We start from the raw sequence: 19,519 nt of genomic DNA on the forward strand, positions 1-19,519 counted from the left end.
CTGAATCTCACCATTGCGGGGCTGACATAGATTAACGATCCAACATTGGTAATCGGCGTCCAGAGGCACAATTATCTCGGCCACCAACAAAACAGCAGCGGCATGGCGGAGGTTGCGAAACCGATCCCCAGTGGTGGGCTGGAATCTGTCAAAGACGTGAGTCCTCGATCATTGCAGTTTTCAGTTCTCTTATGCATGAAATATCTGACCGTCACGTTCTAGGGCTCAAAACACGTGTATTACCATTCAGGCTCCGAGGCTACCTATCGAAAGGTATCCGATAAGCCGACAGGCTTTACGACCATTCCAACTGTCGATTTGACTGATTTAGACGGCCCTATTGCTCTGCGCAAGAAGATCGCGGAAGAGATTCGCGACGCTTGCCACACATGCGGGTTCTTTTACATCAAGAACCATGGCATTCCTCAAGAAGTCATCACCGAAACCTTCGAACTTCTGACGAGGTTCTTTGCGCTAGACTTGGACACGAAGATGGATGCCCATGTTCAGAAGAACCCGGCAATTCGGGGTTATGAGCCAATGTTGGAGACTAGACTAGATCCTAGGACGGCAGGAGGTAGGTGTCTGGCACTAAACATCGTATATCAACACGCCGAGTTACTTATGTGCCAATAGATATCAAGGAAGCATTCACTATGGGGGACTGCGCCATAGAAAAGGAGCAGGACTATGTCGGAAGGACTGGGAAGCAACCACCTGCGCACATCACCCAACCACAGAACATTTGGCCGGAGAAAGCACCGTGGTGGCGCGAAGGGCTATACAAATATTATCAGTAAGTTTAGCATCGCAAGTTCAGAGTCAAACTGTTGGGAAGCAGTATCGGGGTGGTTTACTCACATTTTGGCAGTCATGTATTTCCTCTGGCGATGAAACTCGTTCGAATATTCGCACTTTCCTTTGGCCTGGAGGAGACTGCTTTTGACAAGGACTTTCAATTTCCCATAACGGGGATGCGTCCGCTTTACTACCCGCCTACGCCTGTGTCCCAGGACGCAGCTAGCGTCGGGCTCGGAGCTCACGCCGACTTCAGCTGGCTGACGTTGGTCTTGCAAGAAGACAACGTGCCAGCGCTCGAAGTGCTCAACCCCGACGGGCTGTGGGTGGACGCGCCTCCACAGCCCGGGACACTGGTCTGCAACGTCGGGCAGTACCTGGAGCGTCAGACGAATGGCCAGTTTCCCGCAACGGTACACCGCGTGCGGAACAGAACAGGCCGGGAGCGTTACTCGCTTCCTTTCTTCCTGACCATGGACTCGGACGTGGAACTAGATGTCTTGGAGTGCTGCAAGAAACCGGGTGAGACACCACACTACGCGTCCATCAACGTTGGGGATCTGTATGTACGGCGTGTCTTGCCTGCCAGGAAGAAACACCCCACGAGCATCAAGTACCAAGACGTTCCTCAAGACGAATGGTCCTACAAGATGTTGTTATCGTAGACAGGATATAATAAATTCGTGTAAGATCAATGAACTTGATTTTTCTGGTTGTGCCTGGCCAGAACAACGACTATCAACTTGTCTCACGTCGTATCGTAGATGTTCTATGTTGTTGATGGCCTACCACATTTCGTGGAGATCCGCAAGGCTAGTCCAATTGTACAACCTTTTCCCTCCGGTCAAATTTCTTTGTGAACTTCCTCATCGTCAGAGGGACCTACCGAATCAGGGTCTAGTAGGCTGGCCCAATCCTGACGGTTTTCTGGTCCCACTTTCGGCGCCATGTCGAGCCCCTTCAGTCGGTGCCTCAACATTAGAGTGACATGAGAGTTCGGCAGACTGTATTGAACGGCTGTAATCTTATCGCGTATGCATACTCTCTATTTCTCTGTTCATGTGAATTTTGTCAGCGTGAAGGGATATTTGGCAACCCGAAATATACGCTTCCAATTTTCAAAAGCGATTAGCGTAAAAGTGGACGATACTACCCTGCCCCCCGCGAAGCAATGAGAAAACCAGGAAATGACGCCATCCGCTCCATAAACAACAACATTCTGGTCAATTTCACTCGTCCCCTAGTCATAGCATGTGCTCGTTGGCTTTCAATGTTTTTCATTCCATTTGTATAGGCTGCTCATGGTCACCCGACGGTCGGGCGACAAAATTGTTCCAGTAGGCTAACCCAATGCTTCAATCCGCCGCGTAGCCGTGATTTCATTCATTAAGAAACTTGACTGACAATTCTCAGGCCGGGCTCTCATTCAGAGCAAATTCAACTAAGTAGTCGTGCAAGACGGCCGTCTCATGGTTGCTCTTTCATTGAAAATGTTGTGGACCGTTCTAGCACTCGTCGGGGTGGCCCTAGCTCGTCATGGCCAATGTGGAATTAAGAAACCCAACATCATCCTCATCATGAGCGATGACCAGGACCGGCTCTTGAATTCGTGTGACTACATGCCGGTTCTGCAGCGGGAGCTCGTGGCCAAGGGCACAACGTTCACGAACCACTTCGCGACAGTCTCGAATTGCTGCCCCAGTCGTGCATCACTCCTCAGAGGGCAGAATGCACACAATACCAACATCACGCACGTTCGGGCCCCGGGGTACGTTGTTTCTCTGAAATACTAGGATTTGGAGCAAAAGAGCTAACCGTTTTCCAGAGGAAACTACGATAAATGGCTCAGGTCCGGCGAGGATCACGACTACTTGCCGCATTGGATCACGAAGGCGGGATATAGAGCTGAATGTAAACCCAGTTTCACAACACGTTGATACCAGGCCATAACTGACAGTAGAAATATAGATGTTGGTAAATTCCTCAATGGGTACAATACGGTGAACTACAATGTGGCTCCGAAAGGATGGGACCACGTGGATACTCTGGTAGGTTGGAGTGCACAGCTTCTTTTCAGTCGCATGTTAACGACATCGCGCTAGGTTGAACCATATATCGGCGATTACAATAACCCAGTCTGGGCGCTGAATGGACAGAGACCCGTCGTCTACAAAGGCTACCACCAAACGGACACGGTGCGAGTGAAGGCGTAAGCAGCCCGAGCTGGGAAAGATTTGTTTCCCTGTTGATTGTTTGCTTACCTGTTGCAGCCTTGATCGTCTCGACTATCTGACGAGTGAAAACCAGACAGCTCCTTTCTATCTGACCATTACCCCATACGCACCGCATGTATCGGGGTCCAACCCGCCAGTGCCACAATCTCGATATAATGAATCGTACAGCAACGTAACCGTGCCGCGCTTTGCCAACTGGAACCCACCCGACGATATCCAGCAGCAGAAGAGCGTCTTCCTGAAGAACCTGCCGCCAATGAACAGCACGCAGATTGAGTATGCCGACTTTCAGCACCGCCAGCGTCTTCGGTCTCTCCTAGGGGTCGACGAGATCATTGAGGATGTGGTTAAGATGCTCGAGGAGAAGGGCCAGCTGGATAACACTTACAGTGAGAACCTAGTCTCCCCAAAAATTTCCCAGCATTACATGGCAGAATGAAATGCTGATAATACATCTCAGTCATTTACACGACCGACAACGGCTACCACATCGGTGCCCACAGGCTGCCCGCCGGCAAAGCGCTGCCCTACATCATGGACTCCAACCTGCCGCTCTTTGTGCGGGGCCCAGGGATCCCCGCGGGCGCGACCTCCAGCGTAGCCAGCGCCCATCTGGACTTTGCGCCCACCTTCCTGGAGATCATGGGCGTGCCGCAGGAGCAATGGCCAAAGTTCCTCGACGGGCGGTCCCTGCTCTCGGAATGGCAGCAGGACCCGGATGCCGGGCGGCCGCCCTTGCCGGTGGGCGACGCGCGCGAGATCATCAACATCGAGTTCTGGGGCGACAAGGTGGTCGAGGCGCCGTTCTCCGTGGCGGGTCTGCTGAACAACAACACGTACAAGACGCTGCGGGTCGTGTCCGAGAGCAGCGCGTGGATGTTCGCCAAGTGGTGCACCAACGAGATGGAGCTGTACAACACGACGGCGGACCCGTGGGAGGTGCACAACCTGGCGTGGGGCGGCAGGGAGCGGCGCACGCCCGAGGTCCAGCGCGTGCTCGACCGCCTCAACGCCCTGCTCATGGTGACCAAGAGCTGCGAGGGCGACAGCTGCCGCGACCCGTGGTCGGTGCTGCAGCCGCCGGGAGCCGAGGGGACGCCGGTGGCCAGCCTGACCGCGGCGCTGGACCCCAGGTACGACGATTTCTACGCCGCCATCCCCGAGGTGCACTTCGACAGGTGTATGATGTACCAGGACGAGGAGAACGAGAAGCCCTTCTACCCGCCGGGCGCTGAGAGAGGGCTCGGGAAGGCGTACCGCAGCCCCACGGATAACTTTGTCACGACGTCGCCCAACGGGACCACGGTGCCCAGCAATGCGTCTCCGGCGGGTGGTTGGGACCAGAGATATATCTCGATTGACCAGCTGAACGCAGTAGGCCGTGAGCTTACCGATGACGAGCTTGGTCTTACTCCAGGCTTGGTAGCTCGCGAGTACGATGGCCCTGCCCTCGTGGACTAGACATCAAATGTGCACCAGTAGCTACAGTGTGATCATCTCTATATTCAGGGACCGCGGCCTCATCGGGCCGAGTGAGGCACTTGAGCATATTTAATTGATAGTATATTATTGCCCCAGACTCCGTGAGGTTGTAGTCTTATACCGTGTAGAACTTATTACCGTTGACCAGTCCAGTGCTCAATTTCGTGATTGCGACCCAGTCAGGGGTATACTGCAGCGCTTGGTCAAGCGCGGGAATGGTGCCCTGGATATTCGCATCGTCCCATTTGCAGTAGACCTCGAGCTCCACCTTGCCGCTGGCCTCGGCATCCTTGGACCATTCTACATCAACTATCCATGGCTTACTCCGGTCACGACGATAGAGCATCAGGCTGTCCACGCCTCTTTCGGGGATCGCCCCAAAACGATCGTCTGGTCCATTGCCTCCCAGAACCGAAAAGCTGGTAATTGGTTGGGGAAACCGTACACCACAAGTCTTAGTGTCGAGACCATCGAGCTCAAAGCGCAGCCCGTTGGAGCTGGATGTGCGCGTGGCATTGAAGTTGATCCAACTTGCGAGCTTCTTGTTTCCTCCGCCAATATTCGGCAATACGCTAGAGCCGTTGTATGTGCAGAACCCCATGTCGGGCCTGTCAGTCGCCTTAGCTTCGCAGGTGACCTCCCTGCCCATAGCTGAAGGCACAACAGCCAATGCCTGTCGCACATACTCTTCCACTCCCATGAAATGGACAAGCGATTCCCCTGTGTCCAGATTGACGTCTTGCGAGAAGTAAATCTTGTATCTGCTTGACGCGTTGAACGGGAAGGCGACGAGGTTGAAAGCCAAGGTGGCAATGAAGACGACGAGAAGGAAGAGAGGAATGTGGTGCGTGATTCGGTGCATGAATGGAGTCATGGGAAGCAGGAGCAGCACGCTAACAACTGCCACCAACATATAGGGAACCAAGGTGCTACTGCCATCCGCGCCAGTTTCTTTGACGGCAGCCACTAGCTCAAGTCCGAGTTGACCGAAAAGCATGAGGAAGAATGGTCCCAGCAGAAGGAATTGGAAGATCCACAGCCAGCTCGGAAGTCTACCTGACCACAATTGTTCGTGGCCGAATGGCTTCCTCTTGGAGTCTTCCCCCGGTGTTGCTTTATCCATGATGGCGGAGATAGATCTTCTGTAAACTGTGCCAAAAGTGAAAGGACGCTTCTTGTTCCTGTTTCCACCGACTAGGGGGCTTGTCTCATCCGTTTCCTCGCCCTGCCCATCATGGTCAGCACCATTTTCTCCCACACCGGCCTCATCCGTCTCTTCCTCGTGCGGAACATTGGAAACGTGATCATCGACATCAGCATTCACGAAATCGCGTATGTCGTGATCATCGTGGACTTTCTGCGCAAAGTCGGTCTTTTTCTGCAGGGCACAGAGTTCAAGCAGGTTTAAAAGGGTAGCCAGGAAGACTGCAGATTGAAGAAAGACGACTGGATAACCAGCCGCAACGTGGAAACGATCCTCGAAGACTGTGACTACCACGAGCAGAGCCCAGGTGATAATGAACAGCCAGAGTATGGCGTAGCCTCGATGAAGGGCGCTCGGCCGGGCGAAATTTGCCCCCGCCATGATGGCCCAGAATACGAAGTAGAACAGAGACAGCATCATGGCCCACACGGTATACTCGTAGCTGTAGATGACGAAGGGGTTGATCTTCCTGACAAGATACGCCGACGCCACAACTAAGGCTCCAGCAACGGCCAGGGCGAAGGGAAAACGGATGATTCCTTTCCAGCCGCCAAGTAGTACCGGCTCAAGGACAGCATCCTCGTAGGCTGACTTTTTCGATGAGAAATAGTAGTACTTGTCATTCCGGGATAGGATGAAGGTCAACATCAGTAGGGCAAGAGGGGTCACAATCAAAAGGCTTAGAGACCAAGCAAAGAGGCCATGGAGCTCAAAAATGGCAAAGGATTTGCCGAACAGATCAAACCAGACGCCGTCAGATGGAGCGCCGTTGGCAATCTTCTTTCGATTCCCGTCGGAACGGTCCCCGATGAAAGTCTCTCCCGTATCCCCCGAGAGGCTCTTCATCGTATGCACCGAGCTCGAAAGCATGTGCCAAAGGCTGTCTATAGACGTGTGACGAGTGTCATCCTGGTTCGTGTGGTAGCGTGCGCGTGGACGGTAGAAGGCGAGATCGAGGCCACGCATGCCGTATACATCATTGAAGATGGAGTAATCAGTGCCGCTGCGAATAACGCCCAGTTGCCAGGCATCAGAGAAAACCACGGATCCAAAGGGGTTGGGGCCTCCTTGGTAAGCCTTGGTCACCTCGGCATCCGTCGTCCTGAAGAGGTTCGCCCTGCCTCCCGCAGCCGCTCCCTCGAGGTTCAGGAAGACGTGACAGAAGGGCATGAGGGGATGGTTTCCAAACACGCGCGCGCCCCAAAGCCAGTCCTCCTCGTTGTTGTTCAGCAGAGCTACAATTCCTTTCTGTGGTTGGTGACCCTTCACAGAAAAGTACTTGATGAGCTGGAGGACAGACACGACGGCCATGCCATCGTCAGTCGCACCGTAGCCTGTCGAGACAGAGTCGAAGTGAGCATTGACCAAGACGCCGCCCTTGCCGATCATCTTTTCCACATGGGCGACATCTTCCCACCAGTTCCAGGTGGGGTCATCTTTGCCGCGGATGTAGACCATGATATTGTTGCCTTCGAAGTAGGTGCCGACGGTGGTGGGCTGGAAGTCGGGGCCCTGTAAGGGCTTGGGGGCGCGCAAGTCGCCGACGGAGGTGACATTGCCGGCCAGGTCGTCGAAGATGACGAAGGCCGAGTCTTCAGCTTTGTTCTCGGCCTTGATCTCGCGAATGCGCTCGAGAAGCCAGGCGTGGACTACATCATTTTCGCGGCTGTTGTAAGGGTGGTAGGCCCGGGCGAGAGTGGCTAGATCGGACCAGGCTTCGTTGAGGTTGAGCCCGACCTCAAGGCTGTCCGCGGCTGGGGCGGGAGGGACGGTCTCGTGGATAATGACCAGAGGTATAAGGAGAGCCAGGTAGACGACGGTGGTCCAGAAGGTGACCTGGGCGGGTCTGAAGGCTATGGGGTTTGGCGCACCCATGCTGGCGTCTTAGGTGAGGGAGACGACGTAGCAATGCCAGACGAATCTAGGGAGCCATGAGACGAAAGTCGATGGGGAACACGAGAGTTTGAGATGAGGTCCTGGCCTCAGTGCTTGACTTCGGGGTCGGACAGTGTCGTCATTGCCTCCAAAGTCGAGTGTTGATTTGGGCCGTGACTGGTCGAGGTGCCGCGAGGCTGGGGGGAAGGAGGGGACCTCGGAAGGGCGGCCCCAGGGATGGGGCTAGCACCGGCCGTTGGTTCACTGAACTCCCCCTCAGAACGCCGGCCGTCGCTGACGAGAACGTTGGAAAGGCCGCCTACAACCCGCTAAAGCCGCTGTGGAGGATGCCCAAGCTCCAAGCTCCAAGCTCCTGTAGTACCTAGGTATGTAGTGGGGGCACTAGATATGCATCGGTTGTCTCTCACCTTCCTTATCTGTCTTGCTAAACATCCTCCTCCTCCTCCTCCTCATCCACATCACCGAGATGGATCTGATATTGCTCTCACGGCTGCGACGTCCATGTTCCCCCAGTATTTATATTACGTAATTGAAGTTCTTTTAACTATAATGATTATCCAAACGCTCCTTAACATATAATCTTCGCGAGCATGCACTGCGCGACGTGATATGCTGACTTAGTAGTCATTTGTGTGTAGGAGCTGATCTGAGCCCCAGCATAGCCGCCAGGAGCTCCACTAACCACCTAATCGCCCCGAAGTGATAAGGCGTCCGTCACTGCGCTCAAGCTGACTTCAGATACTCACTGCTCCCCACTGTGCTATTGCGAGACGGGCCTACAACATATGTTGCCCTAACATTACTTCACACCAGAGTTGCCCATCCAGCCAAGGTTCGGGCTTGACAGTGGGAACATGATCATGGACCGAGAAATGGAAAAGGAAGCACTCCTGCCAGGCGGGAACCCACCTCCGGCAGCATCACCATCGCGCCGAGCACCCGGTAGCGTACGTGCCACAATATCAAGGATCTTCTGGTGGCTTTTCTGCGTGGTGCGCATCGTTGCTTTGGTCCTCGTGGTCGTCCAGGCCATCACACATAAGCCCATTTTCAACGCTGGGACCGGCCGTGATGAATTGACTGCTGCGTCTCTCGAGAGCTGCGCCTGGGACATCTTGGAGCCACATGCCTCGCTGCTCTCCGTACCGCCCATTGGGCGGGATGAGTACATCGCTCGACAGGCAAGACTGGCTGATGCGCTCAGAGCAGCGGGGGTTGACGCCTTCATCGCAGAGCCGTCGGCTTCCACGGCTTACTACGCCAATATCTCGTACACCTTTGAGCTATCGGAGCGGCCTTTCCTTATGATCCTTGATAAGGATGGGCAGTTCTCCTATCTGGTACCCAAGTTCGAAGCCGGCCGCATCGCAGGGCTCGACATGGTGTATGAGGACAAGAAAGTCATTGTATGGGCCGAGGAGGAATCGCCGTACGAGGTACTTGCCAAGGAGACCGGCTTCGGCAAGGTCATGCTCGACGAGCATACAAGGTTCATGATTGCGGCCGGTCTGCAGAAGGCTGGCGTCGAGGTCGTTCCCATGTCGGAAACTATTCAATCTTTGAGAGCCGTCAAGACGGAAGCCGAGATTGCTATTCTGAAAGGTATCAATGCCTTCACGCTTGAACTCATTCGCTCGCTGCAGAAGTGCATCAAGCTGGGCATGACACAGGAGACTGTTGTCTCATCGGCACACGCTCTTTTCGGCCGTGCTGGGGTTGGCAGCGGATTCTGGGCCATTGTGCTCTTCGGGGACCAGGCAGCCTATCCCCACGGAGGGAAGCATGGCAAGACTTTGAGTGACGGCGAGTTCGTGCTCATCGATATCGGCTCAAAGCTGCACGACTACGGCAGCGACGTGACTCGAACCATCTTGCCATCAGATGCAGTCGTGAGTGATGAGCTGTTGGGCATCTGGCAGACTGTCCACGCAGCACAGTCGGCAGGCTTCCACCGGATGTGGCCCAATGAGACTTGTTCCGTTGTCGACGCGGGCTCGAGGGAAGTGGTGAAGAAGGCCGGCTACGGGCCATACTACACGCACCGCCTTGGCCACGGTTTGGGTTTGGAGATGCATGAGCACCCCTACCTAAACGGCGCAAACAGCGAAAAGCTAAAAGTTGGTGAGGTGGTTACGAACGAGCCGGTATGTGCATGATCTTCCTCTCCGTGTTCGTGCTATTGTCTAACATCTCTGAAATCAGGGGATCTACGTAACCACGGAGCAGGCTGCAGACGTAGGGAGGAAGGTCGGCTTTGGTGTCAGGTTGGAGGACCCAATCCTCGTAACAGAGCAAGGAGGTGTTCCGATGACGGGACGGCGTGCAAAGTCGCCATATGACCCCTAAGCCAGCTTCGTGGTGCAGAATGTGGTGACAGGTGGTAATTGTTGACCACTCGTCTGCTGCGAGTGAATATCAAGGCCTTGCAACATCAGCCCTGGGAGGTCTACGGTTCCGAATCGATGGATAATTGATTTCTGATACAATCCCACATCACCATAGACAGTCTCCCAGCCAGGTAAAGTATACAGTATTTCATCTGCAGATTTTGCTCCCAAAAAATGCAAGCAGGGGGGCTGGAAATCCGCTGAGCTCGGTCCCGAAAGTCGGTTCACATAGAAATATTTCATAAAATGGGCGACTAGGTTCAGTGTCCATTTAGTTATTCTGGTCTTATCATTCTGATTGCTATGAACTCAGCTCTGAGGTATTGCTTGCCTAGAAATATATCAGATATAGGGCGGATCATATCCTAGATAGAACAATCTCACATCTTGATGGCCTCATAGAGAAAACTTGGGACCACCCGCGAAGAGAAATTTGCGGTATTTATCGGTCATTGTCTTTTGACCACTCGCTGCTGCACTTTGGGCCATAGAGATGCATTATAACATGCTCAACTACCTTGGCGCGCCACCATCTAGGGGGAAACCACCAGAACAACAAACTTTGATAGCAGGGTCGATCTCGCGATCACCTTCGAGACCTCTCGTCTTTTCTCACATATCGTGCATTAATACTTCATTTTTACCGGCAGAGACCGCCCTCCGCTCTTTACTGTCCGGGCCGTAGAGTTGCGTGTCGGGTGTCTGTACCAGCACGGGCAACGGTTCAATGTCTGTGGACGGCTTAGCAATGACTAATACCACGATGCCATGGATCGGCCTAGGTACCAATAGCGACCGAGCAGTTAATTCCCTGACTCTTGTGTCATGTGTCTTGGTCATTGCCATTGCAATTCTCACCTATCTGAAGTACCAACGTATCCAGGAGGTACGAAGGGAGACTGGACAGACACCTGAGGGTATGAAAGGAAGGAATGAAGACACTGATGTGGTTATGCCTCGTTTTCTGAGACCACAGATCCCAATCTTTGGACATATTTTTGGTTTTATAAAGACCCGTCACGGGTATTTTGTCAGTCTTTGGTGAGTTCTCCCCAGTTGATGTCAGACTACGTGGCTACGAGCTCAACAATAAAACTTCTATTAGTGGTTCAACGATAGCGCCCTTGTTCCGAATCTCACTGGCAGGAAAGGAAGTAACAGTTGTCACCCCTGAATTGGACCGAGGTCTCGGTAGAATCAAGAATCTCGGTTTACATCCACTGGCCCTTATCGTATTCAAGACCAGCTTGGGGCTTGGCAAGTTCGTCCAGAGATTGCTCAAGGAGGAGGACGAGTTGAGCCGGCAGTTTCATCCTGAAGGGACCCGCCTCTTCCATGAAGAATTCATTGGAGGCGAAAAGCTTGCGTGTTATGTCAAGAAGATTGACGGATACATCCGCAGAGATTTGTGGGACTCTCTGATCATCATCCTTCCGCGCACTGAACATCGATACTGAATGTGATCTAGATCCAGAATACCTGATGGTGGCCAAGTTCAAATCGAGGACTGGATCTTCCGATGCCTCTTCGGTGCCCTTGGCAAGTCTATCTGGGGAGAAGAGGGGCCGTTCAAGGAACCCGCATTCCTAGGTCATCTCCGGTAAGTCAACTAAACATGACAGCCATCTTGCAGAGCACTAGTCACTCACTTCTTCCAAGTACTCTCTTACTCAACCTATGGGCGTTAAACAACCCCATTGGGTTCCTAGTTCCACGGAAACTGCGGGAGTCTCGACAGTTTGTACGAGATCGACTGGACGGCTGCGGCGCCGAAGCCTACGCGAGGCGTTCCTCAGGGCAAGATACCACGGACCTCACCGGCTCTAGTCTCCTCAATGGTGTTCAGAACCTATGCATAAAGGCCGGGGCGCCGCTTGACGGATGGACGGACTACCAGTTGTCGCTAATAGCCGGGCTCGGTCCAAACATAACTGCAGCCGCAGCATGGTTGATCCATCACATTCTGTCCGATACGAACCGGCTATCACAGATCAAGGCTGAGATCCAAAACTATATCAGAACGTCGAATGGTGTGGTCTACGTCTGTGAAGTGAAAGATAAGTGTCCCCTCCTCCAGGCGACCTGGTACGAAGTCCTTCGCTACCACGGTGATTTCACACTTGGTCGGTATGTCCACGAGGACACCAGAATCTCTAAAACACGCAACTCGTGCAGGTACATCCTCAGAAGGAGCTCGTATGTGCTTGTGCCCTTGGCGCCTTATCACCACGATGCTGGCACCTGGGGTGAGGATGCCAATGAGTTTGCTCCAGAGAGGTTTCTGAAAGATGGCCGCATCGACGAAAGTCGAAAGCAGGGACTGCGTATCTATGGCGTCTTCGAAACGCGGTGTCCCGGGAGGTTCCTTGCAGCACACATGGCCATGATGTTGACGATCCGGATGCTTACGGAATTCGAGATCCAACCGAAAATGGAGAAATACGAGGTCCCGGACGCTGTTAGAGATAATTTGACGGGAATGGCACCCCCGGCACATGATATCGAGGTGGCAATGTACAGGTGTGACGATAGGGTGAACGGCCTTGAGATTAGATACCAGCGGCCGAAAGTAAAAGATGATGGGGGAAAGCCCCGTTGCCAGTAGCAATATAGATAGACCATCAGACCTAACGCTTTCTGCCGATCATAGATAGGTTGTGGTTCATCACCCTAGGGGATGGAAGAGCATTTCTAAGTTAGCATAATGTACATGCCTTTCTCACGCATCACATCCCGCCAGTCTATTGGGCCCAGTTCAGAGTCAAGGCCTCGGGAGCTGTTCCATGAGCATCGGTCCACCCTCCGCCAAACCTCCTGTACAAAGGTCTTTGCTTTAGCTATATTGCTGATTCGATGCCTCTTGGCACGTCCGAACCAGGCGATCGCCCTGTGGCGTAATCCCATGTCGACCGCTTCAACAGCAGCAATGAAGCCCACCCACAGTGTATCTGCATTTTGGGCATCGCTCGATAATGCGTCAATGTTCTCCAGATGTTCCAGGGCCTTGTCTACGAGATACTGCCCTGATAGGTGAAGTGAGGTGTTCTCGCCAGTAGAATCGGTGGGTTTCCGGGATGAGCTCGGCACCGAACCGCCATTGCACAGGACTCTGCGGAAGAAGATCCCTGTGCTGTAGTGAAAAGCCCACAGGTGGTTCTCTTTGATCTCGTCATTTACAAAGTCGGAAACCCCCGCACCATCCCCAGGTGTCTGAGTCCTGAACGCATCCGGATCATTGAAGACGTCGAATATATCGGCTTCCAGATAATTGATTGCTTCTGCGTTGTCTCGAAGCCACGTCCCGCGGCCCGAATCGCGGTCGATTACCCTTGAGAACTCAGCGATCTGGCTTAAGCACCTCATCGTCCTCATGGATATTCCAAAGGTGGTATCCAACGTATATTGGGACGGGAACGAAATCGGAGGGTTTGGCAGTTGTGCTACGTCCTGCATGTCGCCATCTTCGTCTTCATTGCCCTGTGAAGCGGCCCAGCCAGAAGAAGTTGCGATAACCTGGTTGCACCTGAAAATCTGCAAAAGGGTCTCGCCCTCGGTATCTGTAAGCCAGCAGTCAGTACCGCCAGTCAGCCTTATTATCTTCCTGCCCAACAGCAGGTTCTGGTACCCATTTCCTTCGTTTTCTCCGCTAAAGACCTTTTGAATAAATGATCAGCCAAGCATCCACGGTGTCAATAAAGAACACTTACCTCTATTGATGACATAGAAATGGCTGCTGCCAGTAGAGCTTTCCTATCTGTCGTGTTGATCGGAGGCGAGTCAAAAAAGGCGATGCTATCTATAGCGGATCTCAAACTCTCCGCGGCTGCCCGTTTACAATGCGCAGCCCGCTGTAGATAGTGTGCCCTTTCGTGAGGCGAGCATTCAGCCTTGTGATATGCCGCAGCCGAAACTACAGCATTCAGTAGGCTTTCCTTGGCTCGAGAAGGTGGCTGCTGTAATGCCGTTGGGATGTAGAGTCTTAACCACGGATTATGGGACGGCGCAAGAACCGGCATCATAAGATGTGCCGAATGTTCTTCCCAGTGGGTGAGTAAACCTATGGTACTTTTGAGTGGCTCGGCCACCAGTCCAGCACTTGGCTGAGGTATGTACCACGACATGTCGTGAATTGGTGGGCAAGCGTGAGGCACCTGTGGTGCCAGAATCGAGTCGAGCGTGCCTTGGACCTCATCCTCACGAGGCATGCCCAGTGAGGAAATAATGGGTTCCGTGCCGTATAAGAAGGATTGATCCGTATCAGTCGATCCATTGCTATTCCAGAGACATACGCTGGGGTTATCTTCCCAAGCGACATTCAGAGCGCTACCCGATATATTGCTCGGCACCGGGCCACCTTGTGTCATCAAATCGCTTCTTGGCGTACGAATGCCCATTGATGGGCCCAACTGAATTGAGGGAGACGAAAGGGATGCAGCGCTGGTTTCAGCTGTGCCATAACCATCACAGATGTACCGCCTTGATCTCTCGCAATTGTAGCACGTAGGTTGGCGAAGGTCGCACTGGCACGTTCAGCATCTATTTCTTGTGGACTGGGTCACAACACAACTAACTTTGATTTTCCTGGTACGGCAGATACTACAGCCCTACATATTTTAAGGCTTGAATTAGTCTTTCAGCAAGTACGACACTCTGCAGGGATCATTTCGCACCGAATATAGTCTGCTGGCTTTGCGGCGCTTGCGAGGTGATAGCGGGGCATCCGTCATATCTTCCGTCCGACTTATTATCCACTACAACGAGGAGCGCCTGAATAGAGTCAATAATCGCCGTTTTCAAGCGTTCGCCGCGAATTTGGACAAGGCCAAGTTTGGAAAGATAAGAGGTCAACGCTGACATCAAGGCGATTTCGGCACGAGCTCGACTCCACAGGCTAGCCTGAAGCTATTTACCTAGTAGGCATAGTCCAAAGAAATAGAGACCTGTGCAGAGGGGAAGCCTGGAGGGGTAACATGGAAAAGCACCGTCACCCCACACGTATCGAGTTCCAGCGCTGAGTGGCATGACTTGGATTCCTTTTTCTCGACAATGACATGGTAAGTTATGAAATTAGTGAATATAGTCGACAAAGCATTTGGCTTATCGGTTTGTGGTATTCTTGTCATACGACTCAGTTTAGCTCAATCCTGTAACAGTCGAACTCTATGCTGACTTGTAGCACGTCGGGTGCTTCGTATAATTTTCGACGCGTGCATCACGAAGATTCGTAATGGCTCATACCAGATTAAACAAGACTTATCTACAATGTGATCAGCATAACATAGCTTCCCTTTGAGAATGTGGGTGCTTTGATGTATGATACTCCAAGTCTTGTCACGTCTCGAAGAGCGTCAGAATGTCATCCCATTGACGTGATTAGAGGCTTCTTCTGGTGTGAGAAATCTCATAAAGATCATCGCATTAGCTAGAGTATAAGGCGAATGGCTCTTTCCTCTGTGTTGGAGGCTACATCTGATGTCGTCCATGGTATCATCATGATCCACGTTTCACACTTGCTCCGGTCCTCCTAGACTATGTTGACCTCCAATCAACGTGACGTAGCGACCCTAGGCTATCACTAAATGTACGATTATTCCTTCCGCTGTAGTAGCCACAAATTCTTTCAGGGAGCTCTAAGGAACGGTTATTGTTGGACTCGCATTCATTCTTGCATATTACCGGAGGGTATAATTTCCACATACGGCGATGCGAGCTAACGCTCCGTGGCAAGTGTAGACGAGTTGAGTTGATGTAGATAGACTAAGTGGGGGTTGCGTCCGATTGACTAACGTCGATGGCTCATTGGTAGAAAGTTCGGCCCGAACTTATGGGCTAGAAATCAGTATGGTATCGATAATCCTTCGAGAAGTGAGCCGGTTTAGGACGATTACTCACACTGTTATGTAAAAGCCGACTTTTCCCAGCACATTGTATACACAGAGACTCAAGTTCATGTTGTTAACTCCTGCCTTCTTACCGCTTCATGTGCTCATCTCTCTTTCAATATGCCAAGTACCGCTATGGCTTTTTCCTACACACTGCACAGCCGCCCGGTTGCAGCAATTGTCATCGCGACTCTGCTCGGCGCGATAGTAGTGAAAGTACGTCAACAACCCTTTCTAATCTAGATCAAACGTATCGTGCTCATCAAATATACTCAAGTGGATCTATAGCAGACTTGCTCAGCGTAAAAGAGCACATGGATTTGCGAGTCATGAAAAGGCAATCATTGAGCCTCTTGTTGATTTGGAGTGGCACAAAACTCCAAGACAACAGTTGCGCCCTTTCAAGTCGATCTATCATATAACCATGGGTGAGTTGGACGCTGATAGCAATTGAAGTACACTCGCCTTACACCCTGATGAATAGCCATTCAGAATGACACGCCTAGCGAGCTTGTTACCATCGACCAAGATTACCTTACTCGTGTCCAGCTTCGCCGGGCTATCCTGGAAGAGAAAGGCTCGGGGGTCCACGGATTCACACCGGATGGTGTGGGCGCAGTCGGCGAACTATACGCATACTTGTTCGAGAACTACCTGCCCGTCCGTTTCCCCACGGTATTCCGGCTGTCGAAAGACCGGGCGACACTCACCAACTTGGTCACCAAGAAATCATTTGCGGTCTCGCCTCCCATGGACAGCGCTGAAGCACTGAGAGTTATTGGCGAAACCATTGAGGAAGATGTTTTTCTGCTCCAGGAGACTCCCGATGGCCACGTTTGCGTCGCCTTTGTTTGCTGCTTCCCATCGGGATTTGATCCGTCAGACAAGCTTGGCAAGAACCTCAATGATATCCATAAGCCGGTTCCATCGTACGGTATCATTCAAAATAGCATGCAGCGATACCTCAGTCGATTAGTCACCGGCAAGAGTGTCAAGCGTGTCAACGTGAGTTGAGACCATATGGCCCAATCTTCCCAACGGCCAAAAGACTGACCGGAAACATGACGCAGTGGACCGTGCAAACGCACAAGGAGCTATGTAATATAAGTGGAAATCATATTAACAGCGAAGAGGAGGCAGCTTCCATGCCAAAGGACGTCAATATCGAAGAAGTGAGTAGACATCAATCACGTGCGAATGACAATGTGCTAAATTTTCGCAGACCTTCATGCGCAGCGAACTGCAGCGATTGACACGACTACCGAAGAGTAAAGCCGTGCTCTTCTCTTTCAAAACCTACTTATACCCAGTGCAGGAGATCAAGGATGAGGGCTTAGGACCGAAGTTTGCGGAGGCAATCGAGGGGATGGGCAAAGGCAATTGTCCCGGAATGTGGACTTATAAAGGCGCTGTTAGGTGGAGCGAAAGCGTTTGTCGTTATCTGAGATCCTGATACTAGGTTTTTGTTTGCCCAAACTGCCTATATACAGGGGTATATTGGTTCGAGCATTTCTGGACTATTTGACGTGCTGAAGTTATCGCTTGCCTTCTAGGCCCTATTGCAAAAGCTACAAGTACACTGTGGCTGTGGGTTACACTCAGGTTATAGGTCTTCCTAACTGGCAGCCGTATCTTTCCAAGTACCCTCCTGTGAGCACCATCTTGATTCTCCGAACCCTTTGAAGCGTATAAAGAAGGATGCTTATTCACCTGATGATGTAGGTAGACTGACTGTCTGAAGGCTGGCCAACGGAGTCACGGTTGGCTGATCTTAATACTGGTGACTTACATATGAATAAAAGTCGCGTAATTTAAACCGCTGGATGCATTCGCCTCCCACATGGAAACAGTTCCGTCAATGGGGATTGCTTTGTCAGGTTGACTGACATCTCTGTCAATTAGGTATTCGATCAAAAGGCCTAGGCATCACGGATAGCGGTCCCGACATGCTGCTTCAGCTTCGGGACACACAAAACCACAGATGCACACGTCGTCAGGACCATCATAGAACATTTACGAACAAGAGACTACTTTTTATATCCCACTTCAATTAGCAGCGGGTAGCGGATCAGGTCGGGGCAGCAGCAAGTCGAGCATCGTTCTTTACCATAGGAGCGGAGTTGTCCGAGGATCTTCCGGCACCGCGTCCGGTACCGCGACGACTTCCTTTGACCAAGCTTTGGACAATAGTCCTCCCTACAACGATACTGCCATTGTTTAGAGGCAAGCGTCTGCTTGCCGCCGAAACATAAATATACGAGGTCGGCTGCCTAACATGCAGCATTCCGGCACTTTGCGCGTTGTATAGGGTTAGCTCTGCACGACCAACATGGGGCTCCGAGACTCGCGCTGGGCTTCCTCAGCCCGCGAGCCGTCACTTCGCACCTGGCCCCAACATGTCACCAACGTACAGCCAGCGACACCTCCTCCAGAGCAGAATGCACTACTTCCGGCATCCATATCATCCAGAACAACAGCTTCAAGCACTCTACCGTCTCTCGCGAAGTCATCGCAGAGGGAGCTTGACCGATACCTCAAGCTGGTCGCGCGCCTGAAATGGAAATTGCCGTTCCTGGCCGAGGGCTACCGCATTGCGACAGATCGACTCGGCCGAGCCCCGCAGGACGTGGCAGCGAACGAGATCCATTTCAAGATCGACTTCTACGAGTATTACATGCACATCGAGCGGGCCCTGGTTCACCTGATGGGCGTCTTCGGCATCGCGGTCACTGGACTGGGCGACTCGCTCCACAACCCGTCGAGCAAGCACCAGTCTAAGAGCGGCGGCGAGGACGGACACGGGCTAGATAGGCGTGACCGTGGTGATGGCACGGGTGGTCTTCAGAGGAGCACACACCGCTTCCACGCGAACGTGCTGGCAGCCCTGGACCGGCCCGACAACCCGCTCCACGAGGCGCTCGGCCAGGGGGAGGTCAAGCAGCAACTGGCGCGGGCTAAGCAGCTGCGGAACCGATGGAAGAATGCCGACTTTGAAAACGCCGAGCAGGCGCGTGGCTTCACGCCGGCGCCTCTGGAGGCCTACAACCTCGAGAAGATTCTTGAGACCTTGTTCGCCGGCTTTGACGCGGGATACACCTTGGCGGAGACGTATGTGCGCAGTCTCGACGGCGGCGCTGGCACCGCCCACGGCGAGCCCGGCTCTGATGCGGCCATGAACTGGGAGAGGGAGGAGGAGGACTGGTCCTTTATCGCTGACGCGATGGACTGGGAGGCTGTTTAGTGAGCGGGTCTCGGATCACAGGCTTGGTGCTGGTACAGGTTGACTGCATGGTTGTACGGCGTTCTGGAAGACTGCTTGGGATTGAAGCGCATGATACCCACGCTGGTTGTATAGATTGTTCTGCGCTAAAAATAGACTTCAGCATGACTTATGTGCTCGCGATGGAGCATTGACATGGAGGATCTCCTTTCTCTTAAGTGTTAAACTCATGATGAATCTGCGAGCACCAGAATCCATGCCCAACCCATGATTAATACATACACCATCGGGCAGACCGAGACAGTATTTTGGGAGCGCATATCAGGGCAGGGTCTCAGCCATCTTGGCTCCCTGCATAGACCTACCGCCGTGCGGCAAGTTGACTCTTGGCGGGTTGAAACAAACACGAGAATCCT

The 19,519-nt window shown here is 52.6% G+C and overlaps 8 protein-coding genes across 8 annotated transcripts; 6 read left to right on the forward strand and 2 right to left on the reverse strand.

The window, feature by feature from the left end:
- Positions 1–102: 102 nt before the first annotated feature.
- Positions 103–1,463, forward strand: JN550_008507 (uncharacterized protein; the record flags this gene model as incomplete). The annotated part of the gene is made up of 4 exons (XM_049320476.1): positions 103–156; positions 223–577; positions 637–796; positions 872–1,463. 4 exons carry the CDS (start codon positions 103–105, stop codon positions 1,461–1,463), a joined length of 1,161 nt encoding a protein of 386 aa, XP_049169439.1.
- Positions 1,464–2,375: 912 nt separating this feature from the next.
- On the forward strand, positions 2,376–4,493 carry JN550_008508 (uncharacterized protein; the record flags this gene model as incomplete). The annotated part of the gene is made up of 6 exons (XM_049320477.1): positions 2,376–2,566; positions 2,624–2,709; positions 2,767–2,846; positions 2,901–3,007; positions 3,069–3,421; positions 3,493–4,493. 6 exons carry the CDS (start codon positions 2,376–2,378, stop codon positions 4,491–4,493), a joined length of 1,818 nt encoding a protein of 605 aa, XP_049169440.1.
- A 136-nt stretch (positions 4,494–4,629) lies between these two features.
- JN550_008509 (uncharacterized protein) lies at positions 4,630–7,593 on the reverse strand (the record flags this gene model as incomplete). Its single annotated transcript, XM_049320478.1, has 1 exon — positions 4,630–7,593. One exon carries the CDS (start codon positions 7,591–7,593, stop codon positions 4,630–4,632), a length of 2,964 nt encoding a protein of 987 aa, XP_049169441.1.
- An 881-nt stretch (positions 7,594–8,474) lies between these two features.
- On the forward strand, positions 8,475–9,960 carry JN550_008510 (uncharacterized protein; the record flags this gene model as incomplete). The annotated part of the gene is made up of 2 exons (XM_049320479.1): positions 8,475–9,758; positions 9,817–9,960. The coding sequence occupies 2 exons, from the start codon at positions 8,475–8,477 to the stop codon at positions 9,958–9,960; spliced, it is 1,428 nt and encodes a 475-aa protein (XP_049169442.1).
- Positions 9,961–10,764: 804 nt separating this feature from the next.
- Positions 10,765–12,606, forward strand: JN550_008511 (uncharacterized protein; the record flags this gene model as incomplete). Its single annotated transcript, XM_049320480.1, has 5 exons — positions 10,765–10,918; positions 11,037–11,409; positions 11,470–11,601; positions 11,661–12,128; positions 12,177–12,606. The coding sequence occupies 5 exons, from the start codon at positions 10,765–10,767 to the stop codon at positions 12,604–12,606; spliced, it is 1,557 nt and encodes a 518-aa protein (XP_049169443.1).
- An 86-nt stretch (positions 12,607–12,692) lies between these two features.
- On the reverse strand, positions 12,693–14,395 carry JN550_008512 (uncharacterized protein; the record flags this gene model as incomplete). Its single annotated transcript, XM_049320481.1, has 2 exons — positions 12,693–13,655; positions 13,709–14,395. The coding sequence occupies 2 exons, from the start codon at positions 14,393–14,395 to the stop codon at positions 12,693–12,695; spliced, it is 1,650 nt and encodes a 549-aa protein (XP_049169444.1).
- A 1,912-nt stretch (positions 14,396–16,307) lies between these two features.
- On the forward strand, positions 16,308–17,336 carry JN550_008513 (uncharacterized protein; the record flags this gene model as incomplete). The annotated part of the gene is made up of 4 exons (XM_049320482.1): positions 16,308–16,311; positions 16,368–16,888; positions 16,954–17,055; positions 17,106–17,336. The coding sequence occupies 4 exons, from the start codon at positions 16,308–16,310 to the stop codon at positions 17,334–17,336; spliced, it is 858 nt and encodes a 285-aa protein (XP_049169445.1).
- An 876-nt stretch (positions 17,337–18,212) lies between these two features.
- On the forward strand, positions 18,213–19,124 carry JN550_008514 (uncharacterized protein; the record flags this gene model as incomplete). Its single annotated transcript, XM_049320483.1, has 1 exon — positions 18,213–19,124. One exon carries the CDS (start codon positions 18,213–18,215, stop codon positions 19,122–19,124), a length of 912 nt encoding a protein of 303 aa, XP_049169446.1.
- Between the last annotated feature and the right edge of the window lie 395 nt (positions 19,125–19,519).

This window comes from Neoarthrinium moseri (assembly GCF_022829205.1).
Source record: "Neoarthrinium moseri strain CBS 164.80 chromosome Unknown scaffold36_Wmoseri_CBS_16480, whole genome shotgun sequence".
NCBI lineage: Eukaryota > Fungi > Ascomycota > Sordariomycetes > Amphisphaeriales > Apiosporaceae > Neoarthrinium > Neoarthrinium moseri.